At 41.7% G+C, this 16330-nt stretch overlaps 1 protein-coding gene across 5 annotated transcripts in view; it reads left to right on the forward strand.

The window, feature by feature from the left end:
• The window catches only part of LOC102463166 (disintegrin and metalloproteinase domain-containing protein 21-like), a 138820-nt gene that overhangs the window by 92213 nt on the left and 30277 nt on the right, over positions 1 to 16330 (forward strand). For 3 of the 5 annotated variants that reach the window (XM_025186928.3, XM_025186925.3, XM_075919610.2), the window contains 4 exons: positions 193 to 298; positions 4031 to 4214; positions 13078 to 13155; positions 15963 to 16074. In XM_025186928.3, coding sequence (XP_025042713.1) covers positions 193 to 298; positions 4031 to 4214; positions 13078 to 13155; positions 15963 to 16074 — 480 coding nt within the window. Of the gene's footprint in view, positions 1 to 192; positions 299 to 4030; positions 4215 to 11743; positions 11895 to 13077; positions 13156 to 15962; positions 16075 to 16330 lie in introns of those variants that run through there. The other 2 variants (XR_003090199.3, XM_075919609.2) reach the window with 2 other exon arrangements.

Consider the following 16330-nt stretch of genomic DNA (forward strand, 5'->3'; position numbering starts at 1 on the left):
GTTCCACCATCACATCTGTAGCAGAGGTATCTCCCATACATGAATATGCAGAGTCCATCTCAAAGAACTGGTTATAGGTGAATAATTTCAGTTTCCCCTTAATGCTTGATATGATTGGAGGCATTAGTACAATACATTATATGCTTTATTTCTGTCTTGTCATTTAGCTTGTGTTTTTTTCCTTCCTTGCAGCTGCACATCTGGCCCCGCTGAGTTGTTTCAAAGCAGTGAATACTAAAGGTGACCGGTGTGGCAACTGCGGTGGGGATGGACTTATTTACAATAAGTGTGAGGACAAGTAAGTTATATTTATTTATGTCTCTGGTCTACTGGAAAACCTGCTAAGAAGAAACCACTGTAAATTAAAAAATTTTATTTTAAATAGGGAAAAATAAATCATAGACAAGTGAGAGGAGATGCAGAGCAGCATTTTACCAGCCATACAGTTTGTTTAACCTTTCATTTTCACCCCTAGTGTGTTTGATGAGGTGTCTGTACAGCCCAGCCACTGGCAAACATGGTTTCATTCAGCCTCAGGAAGCTGATACGCTGTTGAAAAGATTAGACGGTGGTCTGTCAAGCTCTGCTGTTTTGTGTCGAATGACTTGTTGGTGACTAGAGATTACTTGCTGATACACACTGTGTTTTTTATGTTTCTTGTTGCAAAGCCAACAAGCCAGCAACAAGACTTTTTTCTTTCCTTTTAAAGATGGTGGATGGGTGGTTCCTTGGAACTCCTCCCTGGGCAAATTAGAATGGGATCCTTACCTTCTGAGGTCCCTAGCATCACCTAATAGGCTTTGATTAGGCCAGATTTATTCAAACCAAGAATCTCCCTATTCTAGTAATTTTAGGCTCAGAAAGTCCATTGGTTAAGAAACTTATCCAGTCAGTAGGTCCAAAGAAATTTGGAGTCATGGGTCAGTCTACAACATCTCACACATCCTAAAAAAGCCCAATGAAAGGAAATAAAATCATGCAATGCTAACAAAAGTTGAGATTGAAATTTTAGAAAACATCACATACACTGAGATCTGCATAAAGCACAGTTTTGTATTCTACAGACAATCTGAATGAAAGGTTATATTTTAATTTTAATACTTTTCCTTCCAAAATCTAATTTGGGGTATTCAATCCTTATACACTGTTGTATTGGTCTAGCTGCCTCACACTTCTCATCCTCTGTTAAGGGATGCTGATTTGTCGATCAGAGGGGAATTCTGCAATTTTACTATGGCTCCAAATGCAACAATTGCAGAATTCCTCCAGGATTAATTAGTTGATCCTACCAAGTTTCTCTATAAAAAAATAATTGGTTATTTTCTTGGTTTATTTTGGTGACTATTTCTCCTTAAAATTTTACTTTCTATAGGATTAGTTTAGTTCAGACAGAGTGCAGGAGGTAGGGATGCAAGGAGTCAGGTTTTGCACTTGGCTTTCCCACACTCAGGGGCCAGTCCCACTGCTGACCCATGAGCCCGAGGAAGCCCTCCAGAAAGCCCTTTCAAGGTCCCACAAGATACTCTTGGCATCCCGCCACCCACTGTCCCTTCAGTCTTTGCAGCCCACAGTCCCCAGGTCCTGCCACTGCCCAGGGGCTCAGCAGCCACCTCTGAGTTTGGCTAGGTTGCTAGCTCTCCTGGACTGAATGGACTGGACACCATTTGGCAACTTTAGGTGTGACCCCAGCCTGTTGAGCTTAGGGGCATGAACAGGTGTGGGGAGACAACAACTAGCTCAGCACTTCCACCCTAAAAATAATTTCAGTGACACTGCCTAGTAAAGTGTCCTTTTACTTTGTCTCAGTTATTCAGAGGAGCACCAAGTAGCAATGTGGTCCTCACGCTCCTGTCTCCTTATTTTGTAACAAGCAAGTAACATACAAACTATGTCTTCTGCAAACTTTCAGTGGGACGTCAATGCTGCATAGGGACTCTCAGTGTCCAGGGTATCTTTCTTACTTCTAAACTGCCAGGAAGTTAGTGTCATGGTTATAGGGCTAGCTGTTCCTTTTACCTGTAGATTAAAAAGACGGTTGTGTGCCAAGTACAGTAATTTTAAAGATACAAGGTGAGTGATGTAATAATTTTTATTGCGCCAGCTTCTGTTGGTGAAAGAGACAAACTTCCAAAAAGAAAAGCTCTGTGTAGCTCAAAAGCTTATCTCTTTCACCAATAGAGGTTGGGTCAATAAAAAATATTACATCGCCCTTATCTCTCTCATATTCAGGGACCAACTTGGTTACAACAAAAAAACCAATTATTTAGTCTGGCAAAACAAGAAATGGTAATACATGTCTTACTAATGATGCTGCCAACTCAAAGATGTTATATTCACTACTTGAGTCATAGAGGTTCTTGTATGTACCTTAGCATAAACAGTTATTTAAAACCAAGGGGAAAAATCACAATTGTTAACCAGGGCTATTTTAATATAGAAAAATAGTGTAACAAATGAGAGAACACAAGTGAGAATGTGTTGTGTGTTTGGATTTAGAAAGTCATAATGTCAGATAACTGAGTTAAAGTTTTATTTAAATAAGTCAACTCAATGCAGCATTACACTGAATACAGAGAAGGAGACATGCCAAATCTGAGACTGGAAAGTTGAGGCAGCCTACTTGAGCTCTCATCTGACTAACTGCTTGAATCTCACCTCATATAGGCTGTGTCTAGACTACATGCCTCTGTCGGCAGAGGCATGTAGATTAGACACATAGGCAAAGGCAAATGAAGCCGCGATTTAAATGATCGCGGCTTCATTTACATTTACATGGCTGCCGCGCTGAGCTGACAAACAGCTGATCAGCTGTTTGTCGGCTCACGCGCTAGTCTGGACGTTCCCCCTGTTGACATCAAAGCCCTTTGTCGGCAGCCCCGTTATTCCTCGTGGAATGAGGTTTACCGGGGCTGCCGACAAAGGGCTTTGATGTCGACAGGGGGAACGTCCAGACTAGCACGCGAGCCGACAAACAGCTGATCAGCTGTTTGTCGGCTCAGCGCGGCATCCATGTAAATGTAAATGAAGCCGCGATCATTTAAATCGCGGCTTCATTTGCCTTTGCCAAAAAAACAAATCTACATGCCTCTGCCGACAGAGGCATGTAGTTTAGACGTACCCATAATGTTCAGAACAAAAACTCCTCTCTCAAGCTTGATCTTGTATTGAATGAATAAGACAATGATATTTCTAATTCATTCATCGCTGTTGGCATCCTCTGTGAATACCCTTAGCTCTCAGTGCTTAGACTTTAATCCACACATTACTTTTTACAGATATATACTTTATATATACATATATTTATGTTCTGTGTGTGTTTACAGAAAAGAGTCAAAGAAATGAACTATTGATCATTGCATTTGGTTTACATAACTGAAAAGCAATATTTGTTCAACTATCCACTGTTTCATCAATTTAAAAAGAGATCTATCACCAAGTAATCATAACAGAAATCTGGTAGAGTAATTACTGATGAGTTGAAAACATCCTTTAATAGATTGTTTTCTGTAATTATAGTCCTACTTCCTTCACATAATTTATAAGTAGTTCATTTCTGTACATCTGGACACATCCCTTTGGGTTAAGAGTTTAGAGAACAAAGACACAATCTGTTTTTCAATCACCTGCTACGGTCCAGCTAAAATTCATGTTATTGATAACACCAATATTAGGGTCAGTCTAATTTCTGAGTAAAGAGAGGATAATAAAGCACAGGACTACTAGGACAAAGATATTCATTTATTCAAACTAGAATTCTCTTTAGCTATAGAGTTTAACCAGAACCTTTGGATAACAATTCTGGAATGTTTAGTAAGAAATAATGAGAATTTGACATAAAACACATAAGAATAATATTTACTAAAGAATTATTACTTCAATTTCAATTTCCTCTGCATGTGTCTCTGGAGAACTTTTTACAAAGATTACACTCTTGAAAATCAACTTCAACTTCGCCTAATACAATAGCTGCACTCATGGAAAGACTAAGTATTATCTAGACCAGGGCTAGTCTTATTTTTTTTTCTTTTAGAGATGTCTTATGTGGAAGACTGCAGTGTGTTAATATTAAAAGAATACCTCAGATGAAAAGTCTTGGGTCCATAGTTCAGACTCCAGTTGAGAATACCTTGTGTTGGGGTACAGAATTTCATTCTGGAAGGCACATGGTAGATGTTGGCTCAGTGGAAGATGGTACAGCATGTGGTGAAAAAAAGGTACTGTAGTAAGTATAATTCGATGTGGCAATAGGGTGGAGCCGAGATTAAATGGAGCGGGAGTCTTTGAATTCTTGTTCCCCGTTCCAGGTTGTATTTGTGAATGGGTTGGAATAAAGGATGCCTTGAGCACCCACAAGTAGCTAAAGAAGACCAGCTTAAGATCAGTAGAAGTTTTATTCCCTTTTTCGTGGTGGATGGAAAAATGATAAGTAGGGTTCAGTGTCACAGTTTTGGGGAATGCTGCACTTTTGAAAATTCACCCTAAGGGTCTAAGTACCATTAAACATTTGTCCCTAGATGTCTCCTTCTCTCCTGATGTTTCTAAACTATCTAAATCAACCTTAATTTGTTCAGTATATTGCCAAAGAGTGACTGAAAAGACAATACTGTCCAGGAAGAATTCTTTTACAAAAAAATTAATCTTTCAACAAGCTCTGAGTATAGTAAGACTTGAATCAAGCTTTCTCTGCCTAGATATGTGTTTCTGTTTTAACTACAAATCTAGATGCAAAATCCCCAAGTGTTAACATAGTGGTTAAAATCCTGGGGTTTGATTGTTATTCTTCCATTGGGTAGGTATACAGATATTTATCCAACTAATTAGCTGCTTACATGTCCATTGTCACTCTATTTTCATTTTAATACCTGACATTATCTGCACAAACAGTTTTATTGATGCATAGTACTCATTTTCTCAGCTTGAATAATTAAATCTATGTATTCATGTCGGAATATTGGTGACATCATAGCAGAATTTTCTAATGCTTTCAAGATCTACTGTAGCTATGTTATAAAAATTAAGTCTGTTTTAAAAATGGAAAAAGTAATGGGAAATTTTAAAATAACATAATTTATTCTTTGGGTACTGACCTCTATGGGTGCTCTACTTCAGGTGCAACTTATGTGTCTTTCATCAGAGATTTTCAGTACTAGCACTTGTTCAGCCAACCATGTGCTGCAGATCTCATGCCCCATTCTGAGGCTATACAGTGTTGTACAAGCAAGCCAATCTCAGTTCCTTCTCAGCCACCTCAGCTTGAGATGAAGCATCTGGCATGCCAATTTCCAGTGTTGCCCAAACTTAGCTTTAGGATCTTCTAGATTTTAGTGTAGTGTAGTGTAGTGTAGTTCTTTATTTCTACTCTATGTAATACAGCATTTTTTATTTTGTTTGAGGGTTATTTTTACAATCCTTCTCCCCTTTCTTCCCCTCTTCCCTACCTGTGAGTTTCCCTTGGAGATTATAACTGGGATATTCCATGATCTCCAGGATTCAAGCACTACCGCACCTGCTGGAGATCTGTCCTGGTCAGTGGCAGGCATTCACAGTGTGTTTGCTGTCTAGAAGACATGCACATCCCACAAAAGTGCAATATTTGTTACAACAGTGTTTCCCAATTTTATTTGGCTGAGGAACCCTTTTCAGCTTTTCAAAATTTCAAGGAACCCCTAGGTTTGTCAAGCAAAAAAAAGGGGGGGCGGGGGAGGGATTTATTGGCTTTCCCTCTTTTCAGATTCCCATATAGCTGTGAAAAGTTCCCCTACTTGTCAACATGGGAATAACCTCCCTGATACCTTGTGGAAAGAGAGGGTCTAGTGACAAGACAACCATGCCCCTTCCTGAGCAGCATTGGCTGCCATCTCTTGTACTTTATGGCCTTCCTCTGTGACCACACTGGGACCATTGAGCTTCCTATATTCATTAGAGGGAGGTCCATGTGTTGAAGCCTAAGTATTAGATTCAGGACTTCAGGACACAGATCCCTCCCAGTTACAGCCTTGAGCCCCTTAGAAGAAACTTAGTTCCTCACTTCTTGAGAAACGTGTTCCTCATTCTTTGGAGGGAGGGCCTTTTCTATGGATATCCTACAATACTGTTTGTCTTGAACGTGTTGAACAAGATCAAGTATCACCATGTCAGGGCTGTTTTAGTTGATCCACTGTGTCTAAGACAAGTCTGGAACCCTTGATTATTTCATCTTGCCTCTTTGCTGGTGTTGATTCATCTATGGGTTCTTCATGTCTTGTTTTAGCACTCTAGTCAGACTTTTCATCCCAGTCTGGGAATTCTTCCTCTCAGAACTTGGTCATTTAATGGTTCTCAGGGATAGACGTTTCCCGTTCTACAGAAGTAAAACAGGTACTATTAACCAGTGTGAAGATGTCCATACAAAACATTTATCTTCAGAATTCACCACTGGTTTACCTATTGACAGTTTTCACTTGTTCACAATTTCATATATTCTGTTGTTGACTACCCTTTGGAATTGAAAAAGTCAGGACTCTCTGTGGGTTGTGTCAAAGATCACTCAGTAGGAATAGCTGCCTTTCATTCCTCTCTTGAAGGATGCTGTTTTTGCTCACTCCCCAACAGCAAGATTCATTAAGGAGTTGATACACCTTTTCCCACTCTTTCATGTGATTAAAACTTTTTTCTTCTTCTTCAAGGAGTGTTCCTGTGGGCACTCCAGTGCAGGTGTCTTGATGCCCCAGTACTTGAAACCGGAACTTTTCAGCAGCAGTACTCTCCCTCTCCCCCAGGTGGTAGAGCACACACCATAGGTGCCATAGCAAGTGTACCGATGTACGTGCATCACTCCCCCACCCTCAGTTCCTTCTCAACCACTCCCGGTTTGTTTGGAACACAGCAACACTCCGTGCATTATTCAAAATTAGTATCGTAATTTGATTAAGATAGCACTTAGATAGTTTGTCATGGTTACTCCTTGGATGGACATGCCCAATGCATTCGTTGCCCGGGTCAAGAAAACTCACCAAAGATCTGTCACCATTGTAAAAAGCTGTCGACCAGATCTCTCAAGGCCAGAGAGTCAAGCTCCTCACAATGGAGAAAATGGAGAGACCAGCCTCTGAACCAGCACCTCAGGCTTCCCCAGTGCACGCCTCACCAACAGCTGTTTCAGACCAAGGCGCCTCGGTCCCCAGAGATGCCCCAGCCAAAAAGACAGCCAAAAGGAAGCACTCTTCACCCTCAATAGATAGGGCACTGAAGAGACTGTCTCCCCACAGTAAGCCAGCCTCATCAAAGAGGAAGGCTACAGGGGACGCACAGGCACCAGGAAAGTCCAATGTGGACAAGCCCCAAGGGGCGATATCCACTTAAGATACAAGCCATGTGGTATCAGTGGCCAAGCTGAGTAAAATCACTACTACGCCATCGGAACCAACACCCACAGCACTGACAAAGCCGGCTCCAAATAAGCCACCTGGAGCCAACAATAAGAGGTACCTGTAATCATCGGTACCTACACCATCCAAATCAGTACTATTGAAGGCCATAGACATTTCTCTGGTACCATCTACATCCATCTACAGGCGTGTGCACAGGGTGTGCCGGGTGTGCCTAGGCACACCCTAATGTCTCTGTGACAGGGCATCGGGCACAGCGGCAGACCCTTCAAAAATCCCAGACCCTTCAAAAATTACTATGGCAAATACCAGAGTCTATCCATCCGACCTCAAAAATATTGGATAGGAAGTACTCCGTACCCGTGAAGGGCGCCGAATTCTTATTTACCCATCGGACACCAAATTCACTGGTTGTCGATGTGGCCAACAACAGAAGTAGACAGATGCAATATAAATCCACTCCTTACAATAAGGAGTAGAAAAGACTCGATATTCTGGGCAGGAAATCTTACTTATCGGCCTCCCTCCAAATAAGAATAGCCAATTATGCAGGCACTGTTGGTGAAATACACACATCACTATTTAGACAATGTGAAAAAATGTATTGAACAGCTTTCTGATTAAAGTAAGGTCTCTTTCCAGTCCAACATTGAGGAGGGATTCCTTATAGCCAAGACGGCATTACAGGCATCTCTTGACACGGCAAACACTGTGACACAGTCCTTAGCCACCTTAGTAGTCATGTGTCAAGTAGCCTAGCTCCACCTCTCAATTTTTCCTAGGGAGGTACAGAATATGATTGAGGATCTCCTCTAGGAGGTTCAAAAACTTTTTTCTACAACAAGTGCCTCCATTCACTCCCTCAAGGATTCTCGAGTAACCTTGAGGACCCTGGGCATGTATGTTCCCCAACACAAAAAGAGGCTGAACAAGGAATTCACACCACAGGGTAGACTATCCTCATCCTTTATACTCCAGAGAAGCTATGACCTCAGAAAGAAGGCAAAGGCAACAAAAATGCAGACAAACTCAAGATCGGCCAGACACGTCTCAGTCGACCAATGGCTGACAAGCCTTTTGAAGATCTGGTTGAAGGTTCAATGTCTTTTCCCAATATAACTTACCAACATAACCTGCAGCCCTTTTATCAATTCTGGGCAAAAATTACCACAGACAAGTGGGCTTTAGACATCATACAAAAAAGCCTCCCCATCCCATTCACCAGATTTCCTGCTACCCAAATCCCTTCTTCATCCCTCTTTGGGGACCTGTCTCACGATTCCAGGAGGTAAACTGACTACTCCAACTGGGGGCAATAGAAATCATACCAGCTCATCATAGGGGAAAGGCTTTTACTTGCAATACTTCCTCAGGCCTATTCTGGACATGCATAGGCTAAAAAAGTATTTAAAAAAACAAAGATTCACCCACCATGGTAACATTAGCGAAGATAATTCTGTTGTTGGAACAGGGAAATTGGATGCCATCACTCAACCTCTAGGACGCATATTTTCATGTGGCAATCCAGCCATGACATAAAAAATTTTTAAGATTCACACTGAAGGAGGAACACTACCACTACCAGGTCCTCCCGTTTGGCCTGTTGGCAGCACCAAAAGTATTCTCCAAAATACTAGCCATTGCAGTTGCCCATCTCAGAAAACAACATACCTAGACAACTGCCTCATCATAGCACAATCGGAGCATGAGGCCATCCAGTCCACCTCAGAGACAGCACAGTTGTTCATACCCCTAGGTCTCCAAATAAATTCCTCAAAATCACACCTCACCACATCTCAACAATTAGTGTTCATAGGAGTCACAGTAGACTGTACAAATGCACAAGCATGTCTCCCTGTGTAGCTGTTCCAAACTCTATCTGTCCTAGCAAGAAATATCATTGACAGCTCAACAGTCTCAGCTGCACAATGCCTTCAGCTACTTGGACATATGTCAGCAACCACATATGTGGTTCCCCATGCCAGACTCCACGAGGTGCCTACATGCCAGACTCCATATGTGTTTTCAGCCACACAAGGATCACATACAGAAAATCCTCAGCCCTATAGGAAGGGTCAAAGTATTGTTCTTATGGTGGCTCCAGCAGCACAACCTATGTTCAAGTGTCCCCTTTCAACAGGACCCCCCAGCTGCAACCATAACCACGGACACCTCAGTAGAGAGATGGGGCACAAACATCAATCATTATAACACTCAGAGACAGTGGTCAACATTAGAAACAACCCTGTACATCAACATCTTAGAACTTCACACTGTGAGAAAAGCATGCAAACACTTTCTACCATTGATTCAAGGCAAATGTGGGAATAGTCACAGACAACACAACATGCATGTTTTACATAAACAACCAAGGAGGAGCCAGATCTTATCTCCTCTGTAGGGAGGCCACAATACTGTGGTAGTGGTGCATCCAACATCACATCACCCTGTCGGTAGTATATCTTCCGGACAACCAAAATATCACTGCAGATCATTTAAGCCACATATTTCACCAAAAATACGAGTGGGAGATACATTCCAAAGCCCATCTTCTTCAAGTGGGGGGTTTCCAGAAACAGACTTATTCACAACATCACATAGTGCCAAATGCTCCAAGTTTTGCTCCTGAGTGGGAATAGGCAAGGGCTTCTTAGGACATGGCATGGTGATCAGCTGGCCTCGAACTCTCCTATACGTGTTTCCCCCAATTCCACTCCTGGGCACAGTCATTCAGAAAATAAAATAACAGAGCCAGAGTAATTCTCATAGCTCTGGCCTGGCCCCAGGCAACCATGATTCCCTAACCTGTCCCAGTTGGCAGCAGCCCCACCCTTCCCTCTGCCGTTCTGGACAAACATACTATCCCAGGACCAGGGCCAAGTCTCTCATCCAGACATTCACAGGCTTCATCTGCATGCATGGCTTCTACAAGGCTGAACAAGCCACAGGCTGCCTGGAGAGAGAAGGTACATAATATAATTATGAACTGTCGCAAACAAACGACATGGAAGACATACTCCCAAACATGGAGGCGTTTCTCTGAGTGGGCAAATCAAAGATCCCTACACCTGCTCTCAGTAGACCTGATGGAAATATTAGACTACCTCCTCGCTTTAAAGAAACAGAACCTTTCTAATTCTTCCATAAAGATACATTTAGTGGCAATATTGAACAAGCCCAAAAGGGTTGAAGGGCACACCATATTTTCGCATCCTTTAACCAAAAAGTTCCTGAAAGGCCTGAGCAACATCATTCCACAGCTAAAGCTATCAATGCCACCTTGGGATCTCAACCTTGTTCTTTATTCCTTGACCTGACCACCCTTTGAACACATGGCATCATGTTCCCTCACTCACTAGTCTATGAAAGTGGCTTTCCTTATAGTAATAATGACATCAAGGAGAGTAGAGGAACTAGCCGCACTCATGGCACATCTACTGTTCACGGTCTTCTGCAAGGATAGAATTGTCCTAAAACTACATCCCAAGTTTCTCCCAAAAGTAGTTTCCCAATTTCAACTAAATGAACCTATATGCTTACCCGCTTTCCATCCAAAGCTGCATCTGGATACCAACACAGCACAGCTCCACTCCCTCGATGTTCGACTGGCACTTGCCTTTTACCTAGATAGAACCAGATCTTTTAGACAATCTCAGAGACTTTTTATTTCTACAGCAGAGCCTTTCAAGGGTCAATCCATATCGAAACAGAGATTTTCAAAATGGATAGATATCTTCTGCATATCTTTCCATATTAACCAGATTATTCATCTTCCAGTCTCCTTTCTAGAACTGTACCAGAACAGGGAGAAAATTGCCATGCTTTGGATGTCAGAAAGGCATTTAGCCATCTCTCTAGATAAAACAGCTTTTTTGAAAGTCCTCCCAGACTTTGTATTTCATTTACGGACAGATTCAGGGAATCCACAATATCTATTCAAAGACTCTCAATGTGGATGTCGTCTAAGATACTAGCCCATTCTATTATATCCCAGTCTGCTTCTAGAGTACTATTGAAAAGATGTTCAAGTGTCTGAAATTTGTAGAGCAGCAGCCAATGCTATATCTTGGTTTATGCAGCCTTGTCACATGCTGCAGTTGGCAATGAAGTTGTATCTTCAGTGTTGAACTCAAATCCAAGGCTTTTTTCGGGGATACTGCTTGGGAATCATGTAAATTCAAGCATTCTCAGGGAAACTGCTGAAAGAAGAGGCTACTTTACCTTGTGCAGTAATTGTAGTTCTTTGAGATTTGTTTCCTTCTGGGTGTTCCATTATGCTCTTTCCTTCCGCTATGCTTCAGAGTTTCATCTTGTAAGATTTCATGGTAGAGAAGGAACTAAGGGCAGTTCACCAGCAAAGTTCTATATATCCTCAGTACAGAGCACGAGGAAGTCTGGAGCCCATGAGTGAACTGAATGAGTACTGATACTGAAAATCTCCAATCAAAGGCACATGGGGTACACGCACAACTGAAATGGAGTGCACATGGTGGTGCAACTCTAGAAGAACTGTGATTAATGCACAAGGTGAGTGACCCCTTGTTTATAGCTTCTTTAGCTTTTGAACTTGTAACTTTTCTCCCCAACATCATCAAAGCAATGCTGTATTTTGATGTCAGATCCACCCTTTTTCTGCTCTTCTCAGGCCATGTCGTCACTTAACGGAAGATTGATACTGCCACAATCAATCTTCTGGAGTTTGATTTAATGAGTCTAGTTAGGACTCGCTAAATCAAACTCAGAGGGCCCCCCCCCCTCCCCATCGGCGTCTGGTACTCCTGCTTCTGTGAGGAATAAGGGAAGCCAATGGGAGTGTTTGTTCACGTTGTCTTCCTACTGTGGTGACAGTGGGGAAACTCAAAACAAAGTACGTCAAGTTGCATCTCTTGATTCAACATTCCTCATTCTTGATTAGTGTAGGCCCAGCCTCAATTTACCACCATTATCCTAGGAATTTCAGGCTGATGCCCCTTCTGACCCAGTAGTTATTAGCCTCCTTGCTCTTACCTCCCCCATATGATCTTCAACTATGGATTGATTTATAAAGCACAAATTTTAATCCTAAATATCCATTTGATATTCATGAATTCTCTTCTGTGAAGCTGCTCATTGGGAATCTCCTCAGCAAGAATTTATCTTAATCATGCAAAAGGCATAGGATATAACATAATAGACTAGTTGTTTAATGAGTAATGCAGGAAATGATTAAACCTGACCACATGATGGGGTAACAGGTGAAATAAGAAGTTTAAATCCAGTGTAATGAATAAAGGGGAACCAGTAGAGGAATACAAAGGAAGGGGAAGAAAGTGAGCTAGGATGGTAATTTTGAATGGATGGAGAGCTATAATTTTGAATGGATGTGGAGATGATTAAAAAAAAGGATCTTGCAGTAGTCAAGATGCTATGGATAACTTTTTAGCTGTTACCACACATAGCTGCTCCTTAAAACTTAATTCCTAATAAACCAGCATTACTTTCTTGAATGGCAGCGGATTCCTGTTTCAAGAAAGCAATAATCCAAGGCTTAATGCTAAAGTAGTTAAAGGAGAAATGCTATTTGCCAGAAACTAACTCTTCGACTAGATTATCCAAATAGATTCACCCTTTCTACTTCTTCAAAGTCTCTGTTATGGATTCTGAAGAAGCAGAAAGAACTCTGCTCTGTAAATGAACATATCTAATGCATACTTTTTGTGAATTTTTACAGATATGTATAAACAAAACATGTGTCGATTTAAATATTCTGAATTATGATTGTAATTACACAAAATGCAGTAACAGAGGGGTAAGTAGTAAAGATTTTAATATCCTCAGAATCTGAAAGTATAATATATAGAACACTGAGCTTAGTCTCTTAAAATTGATGCTTCACGTTTGACTAATTATATTATTTTAGTTGGACAAGATCGTGAAAAGTAGTAATTAAAGTATTTTGAGAAGGGAACCTTATCAACTCCTGTGCTATTATGTTGCACTTTTCCCCAGATTCCCCAGCTGACTGGAACAAGAAACTCAAGTTTCTGTGTTTCCTGCATTCCTCAGCCAGAGTGAGGAATTCAGCAAACTGTGTACTTTCCCCTTGCTCCCTGATGAAGCAGAACAGCCAACTATGTTCCTGTATAATTTGGGGGAGGAGGAGCTTCACTCCCCATCCTCCCTGAAGGGTGCCTAAAGGGTCTGGGAGTGGGCGCTCAGAGCTGGGGCAGTCCCAAATGGGGGGAGGGTGTGCCCCCCAGCTAGCCCCTACCACCTTCCTCGTGGTCCTGTCCCTTTTCTGTATGGTATTATGAGAAGCAATCCCATTCTAGGCACATCCCATTTTCCTGGCACAACCAAACCGTGACCTTGCTTTAAGTTTTTATAAGAGAAAGCTGTATACAGATTTGGTGATCCTAGCTATGACTGTTTAGGAGGTGTTCTTGAACAGACACACAGAAAAACTCCCTCAAATACATAGTAGATAGCTTTCCCTTTCTCCGCCCTTGCCCCCTGCTGCCCTCATGGGGTTATAGCTGTTTCGGTCCCCATCTCTGGACCCTTGATGCTCCCCTGTGGTCATTATACAATATAACTATCCCTGATTTCCGTCTCGTATCCCCTGCTGCCCACATGCGGTCATTATAGGTATGTCTACACTACATGGCTCTGTCGACGAAGCCATGTAGATGAGGGTTGTAGACATAGCAAAATGAAACGGTTATTTAAATAATCGCCGCTTCATTTACATCAAAATGGCTGCCATGCTGTGCCGATCAGCTGTTTATCAGCACAGTGGCGGTAGTCTGGATGCTCGGCGGACGACATCAAAAGCCTTTGTTGACCGCCCCGGTAAACCTCATCCCACGAGGCATAATGGGGCGGTCGACAAAGGCTTTTGATGTAGACCACTGAGCATCCAGACTACCGTGTTGTGCTGACAAACAGCTGATCGGCACAGTGCGGCAGCCATTTTAATGTAAATGAAGTGGCGATTATTTAAATCGCCGCTTCATTTTGCTATGTCTACAACCCTCATCTACATGGCTCCGTCAACGGAGCCATGTAGTGTAGACATACCCTATATAATAGAATCCTCCCTTTCTATTTTTTGAGACATAATCCCATTCCAAGCATATTCCATTTTCTCGGTGCAACCAAACCCATACCTCGGTTCAAATTATAAGAGGAAGCAGTATAGAGAATTTAGTGGCAGTAGCTCTTACATTTGAGAAGTTCTTGAACAAACAGGCAGACAGACAAACTCTCTCAAATATATAGTAGATCAGTGGTGCACAACCTTTTTTAATTCGCACACACACACCCCAGAGGCCGCCAAATTTGGTTGAGCAAAAAAAAAAAACAAAAACCAGCTCCTTTAATTGTCAGGCTGCTCTCTGCTCTCCTGCCACTCTCATATCCCCGCCATGTGTGCACCGAGCCAGGAAGCCGGAAAACAAAGCTCGCAGAATCCAAGCACTGCGACCCCCCAGGAAGGCAGTCGCAACCCCCAAGTTGGTCATGACCATGGATTGTGCACCACTTTGCTAGATAATGAGCAAGTGATATCATTACTGGATATCAGACCTTAGCTATAGCATGATGAGGCAGTTTATGGCTGAACCCTGGAGTGGCTGAGACAAGCTACTGGATTAAGTAGTTCTTTATAATAAATTAAAGATGTATATACAATCAATTATTTACAACTCTCTAATCAGACAAAATCAAACCCTCTTACCCTGCTTTTTGCTCCTCCTCCCCAGCTCATCCCTTCTCTGAGGCCCTGCTCCCAATCAGTCAGTCCCCTCTTCTTCTGTCACTCACCCTTCCGAATTCTCCCTTACTTTCCCTGGGCTGGGCCCTCGCGTACTAAATACCATATTCCACCAGTGGGGATTCCCAGCTCTTCACAACTGCCTACAACACTAAATGTCAATATACTGCTCTCCTGGAGGTCTGGGGGCTTTACACATGATTTCAATAAGGGGTTCAAAATATTAAAACGTCTTTTATAAGAAATTAATGATTCTACTCATTGGATTTTCTCATCTGTAGGGAAGTTTGCTCTATCATTTACTCTACTTGCAAAGCCTAAGTGATCCTAAGTAGAACGAATGTTCAGTGATTCTGTTAAATTTTGTCTTTCAGCTCCCAAGTACAACCCTACAAAAGTTAAATTAAGGAGAACTGATTTAAGTGGTTAGAGAAGTTGGTTCCATTTCTAGATCTTTTGATCAGCTACAAGCTACAGTCATTCTTTAATATGACTCTCTCTTTCTGAAATATCTTTTAGGGGGTCTGCCATGAGGGCAGCTATTTCCCCTACTCTTTTGGATGAGGTGATTGCAATAAAACTAAGATTGCATATTAATAAACAAAAGTCAATACATTTAATTCCTCCTGCCAAACATGGAGACTTTGAATAACTGGTTTCCTTGATGCTCATATCATGAGACGTGGAGAAACCTAAAGTAACAGCTAAGAAACTATCATTCAGTCTTTTATTTAATACGTGATGTAGTACAGGACAGTTAGAATGAACCAATAACTCAGGAAGGCTGTATTTTCATCAAGTTACTCATTTGGTCCATGTTATATATCCTTATTCTATTGCAGATCTGCAACAGTAAGAAAAACTGCCATTGTGATTTTGGTTGGGCCCCTCCAGACTGTACGTTAAAAGGATATGGAGGAAGTATTGACAGTGGGCCCCCTCCAACTACCATCTGTAAGTGCTTGTTTTTTAACCTAAAGCTTGGAACCTGTATTCTAACATGGCCCTTGCAGCTATCACCCATGCCTTTGTCATATCCAGGGTATACTACAGCTTAGAGCTATCCTTGAAAGGAGCCAGAACTCATTACTTAGATAACACCCAAAAGGCATGATTATGAAATCCTTACTCAAACCAAATGTAGCCTGATCTGTAGATTGTGTATCAATGATATTGATTGCTTAAGAATTCTCAGTTATCACTTTGAGAT

This window comes from Pelodiscus sinensis, chromosome 1, assembly GCF_052426305.1.
Source record: "Pelodiscus sinensis isolate ZL-2025 chromosome 1, ASM5242630v1, whole genome shotgun sequence".
NCBI classification, from domain to species: domain Eukaryota; kingdom Metazoa; phylum Chordata; order Testudines; family Trionychidae; genus Pelodiscus; species Pelodiscus sinensis.